Raw genomic sequence first — 3377 nt, 5'->3', positions numbered from 1 at the left:
CTGGGCTGGATCTGAACCCACCAGCTCTGGTGTATGTGGCTGGCACTTCAGCCACTTGAGCTACAGGTTCCAAGCCCATTTATTATTTTTTAATTGACACAGAGTCTCACTATGTTGCCCTCTGTAGAGTGCTATAGTATGATAGCTCATAGCAACCTCAAACTCTTAAAGCTCAAGTGATTTTCTTGCCTCAGACTCCCTAGTAGCTGGGACTAGAGGCACCGGCCACAACGCCCAGCTATTTTTGTTGTTGTTATTTATTTGTTTAGCAGGCCCAGGCTGGGTTTGAACTCACCAGCCCTGGTGTATGTGGCTGGTGCCCTAACCACCGAACTATGGACGCTGAGCCAGAATTTCTAGTTTAACGAATACTCAACATTTATAAAATCTTAATACATGGGCGGCGCCTGTAGCTCAGTGGGTAGGGTGCCAGGCACATACACCAAGGTTGGCCTGTACAAACCCAGCCCGGGCCAGCTAAAACAACAACAACTGCAACAACAAAAAAAATAGCCGGACACTGTGGTGGGCACCTGTAGTCCCAGCTACTTGGGAGGCTGAGGCAAGAGAATCACTTAAGCCCAAGAGTTTGAGGTTGCTGTGAGCTGTGACATCACAGCACTCTACCCAGGGTGACGGCTCAAGACTCTCAAAAAAATAAATAAAATCTTAATACATACATGTTACTGGTTTATATAAATTTTTTAAAAAGAACTAAAAATCTTAACACAGGACTGGGTGTGGAGGCTTACTCCTATAATCCCAGCACTTTGGGAGACTGAGGCAGGAGGATTACTTGAGCCTAGGAGGTTGAGAACAGCCTGGATAACATAGCAAGACTCTATCTCTACAAAAAAAGAAAAATAGCCAGGCATGGTGGTATGTGCCTATAGTCCTCGCTACTTAGGAGGCTAAGGCAAGAAACTCACTTGAGCCCAAGAGTTGGAAGGTGCAGTGAGCTGTGACTAGACCACTGCAATCCAGCTTAGGTGACAGAGCTGAGGCCGTCTCACTAAATAAATAAATTAAATCTCAATACAGGCCAGGTGCAGTGGCTCATGCCTACTCTGAGAGGCTGAGGTAGAAGGATTGCTTGGGCTTTGGAGTTCCAGACCAGCCTAAGCAAGAGTGAGACCCCATTTCAATTAAAAAATAAAAAAATTAGCCGGGCATTATGGTGGGCACATGTAGTCCCAGCTACACAGTAGGCTGAGGCAGGAGAATCATCTGACTCCAGGAGTCTGAGGTTGCTATGAACTAGGATGATGCCATGGTACTCTTAGCCTAAAGGAGACTATGTTCCACCCCCCCCCAAAAAAAAAAACAACTCAAAACAAACTAGAGGACTGAAAAGAGAGAATTTTTATTTATTTATGTGAGGCAGTCTCACATAAATATTGCCCAGGCTAGAGTGCCATGGCATCACACTAGGTCACAGCAACTTTAAAATCTTTGAAAGCTCAAACCATATTCCAGCCTCAGCCTTCCTAGCAGCTGGGAATATAGGCATGTGCCACTACACACAGCTACTTTTTCTTATTTTTAGTAGAGACAAAGTCTCACTCTTGCTCAGGCTGGTCTCAAACTCCTGAGCTCAAGGGATCCTCCTACCTCGGCCTCACAGAGTACCAGAATTACAGGTATAAGCCACTCAAAAGAGAATTTCTAAAAAGAGAATCAGAATAAAGACATTGTTATGAGACACTAGAAAGACATGAAATGGTTAAAAGCAAGGGTTAAGAGAAAGTTGAGAGTTCTTAGCAATATTCTGCTTACTTGGTCCTCTGGGTCTTTCCACTAGAATTCTCACCTGATTCTCCAGAGGTCATCAAAGAGTCCTTGCTCCAGCTGGGGCAGCAGCAGGGCAATGGCTGTCTCAGCGTACATGGAGATGACGCGCTGACCCGCACGCAGGGCGGTATCACGCACAAACTCATTCTCATCAGCAAGAGCCTGGGCACACAGAGGGCAGATCAGTCAGAGATCCCTGTCCTTGGGCACCAGCCCCAAAAGAAATGGGGCTCCCTGCAGAGCAGGATGATGGCCCTGCAACCTGCCCCTCCTCCTCAGCAGTTAGCCCTTGCATCCTGCTCTACCTTCATTATGGTCACTGGTACCTACTTTGAGAATACAGGGGATGATGGGCCCCACATAAGGAGTGAACTTGTCCCCAAAGGTGATGGGCAGATAGTTAAACATCATTATGTAGCCATCTCGGACGTGCGGTGCAATGTCCACTTTGCTGGCTGTGGCCACAATTTCTGGCATCAGCTTCTCCAGCTTCTCTACCCCCAAACCAGCCATGACTTCAGCCAACCCTGCAACAAAAGACCAAAATGAAGCCCTTGGATCTGAGAGCCCCTAGAGGGCATTACCGGCCTGGTCCCTGGGCCTTCTTCACCCTCACCTTGTGCAGCGCCTGAGCGATCCACAGAGCTCTGCTCATAAGTCAGCGTCTCCATCAACCATGGGAGTAAGTCCTCAAAGCATGACTCCCCCATGCCCTTCACCATGGCCCCAAGAGCCTTTGCAGACACTGTCCGAACCTGTCAGGTGATGGACAGCAGGGGTGATGACAATATGGCTCAAAACTACGCAGCCAGAAAGGAGCAGGAAGAGCTCCTTCCATTTACCCATGAGGCACAAAAGCAGATTTGGGGAATTATCAGGAATCAATTTTCTAAGGACTGAGCTAAAATAGTGAGCTCTCCTACCATCCTTGCAGACCTACCTCAGGCACAGGGTCCAAAAGAGAAGCTTTCAGGCCAGGTGTCACACTGGGCAGGTAAGGAGCCAAATCCTGCAAAAAGAGGCAACTCAAGAGAGGCCAGATTCCTGCTTTCTCCAGGACCTGTTCTGCTGTGACCCTGACTTCCCCATTCTGCTGACAAGGAGTGCTCCACAGGGACCACAAGCATGAAAAGTTGACCGCACAGAACAGGTAGGGAGGAGTAGCAAGCAAAGGACTCCCCCTCTGAATGGTGGCCTGAAGGCCCTGTGCAACAGCAAGGGGACCCTACAAGAGACCCCAAGTCTAACCTCAACAGGCCAAGAAGGCTACTAGTTCAATGTTCTTATTCCTCCTGCCCTTCAGAACAAGGTCTGAAATCTGTAGAAAATTATTTCTGGTACGTTCCTTTCAGAATTTCATTACCATTTCCCCTTTCTTCACCTCAAAATGTTTATGTCTCTTGATGTAGCATTCAGCTTTAGGGAATAATTTTAAATATAGAAAACACCTTATGTTCACTGCAGCATCACTTAAAATTGCAAAAAAATACCTTGGACATTATATGACCAATGATAGAATTACGTAAGTTATAGTGCATAAATCTGTTAGGATATTATATAACCATTAAAAATCAGTTTTATGGCTC

General features: G+C 46.8%; 1 protein-coding gene across 1 annotated transcript in view; it reads right to left on the bottom strand.

The window, feature by feature from the left end:
- Window positions 1–3377, bottom strand: part of GCN1 (GCN1, eIF2 alpha kinase activator homolog) — a 76427-nt gene that overhangs the window by 19341 nt on the left and 53709 nt on the right. The window contains exons 37-40 of the mRNA XM_012805204.1: window positions 2732–2800; window positions 2408–2546; window positions 2122–2318; window positions 1811–1953 (exon numbers count right to left, since the gene is read on the bottom strand). Of these exons, the coding sequence (XP_012660658.1) occupies window positions 1811–1953; window positions 2122–2318; window positions 2408–2546; window positions 2732–2800 (548 nt within the window). The remainder of the gene's footprint in view (window positions 1–1810; window positions 1954–2121; window positions 2319–2407; window positions 2547–2731; window positions 2801–3377) is intronic.

Source organism: Otolemur garnettii, unplaced genomic scaffold (assembly GCF_000181295.1).
Source record: "Otolemur garnettii isolate 467f Iridium unplaced genomic scaffold, OtoGar3 scaffold00038, whole genome shotgun sequence".
Lineage (NCBI taxonomy): Eukaryota > Metazoa > Chordata > Mammalia > Primates > Galagidae > Otolemur > Otolemur garnettii.
This window is presented reverse-complemented; position numbering and strand designations above follow the sequence as displayed.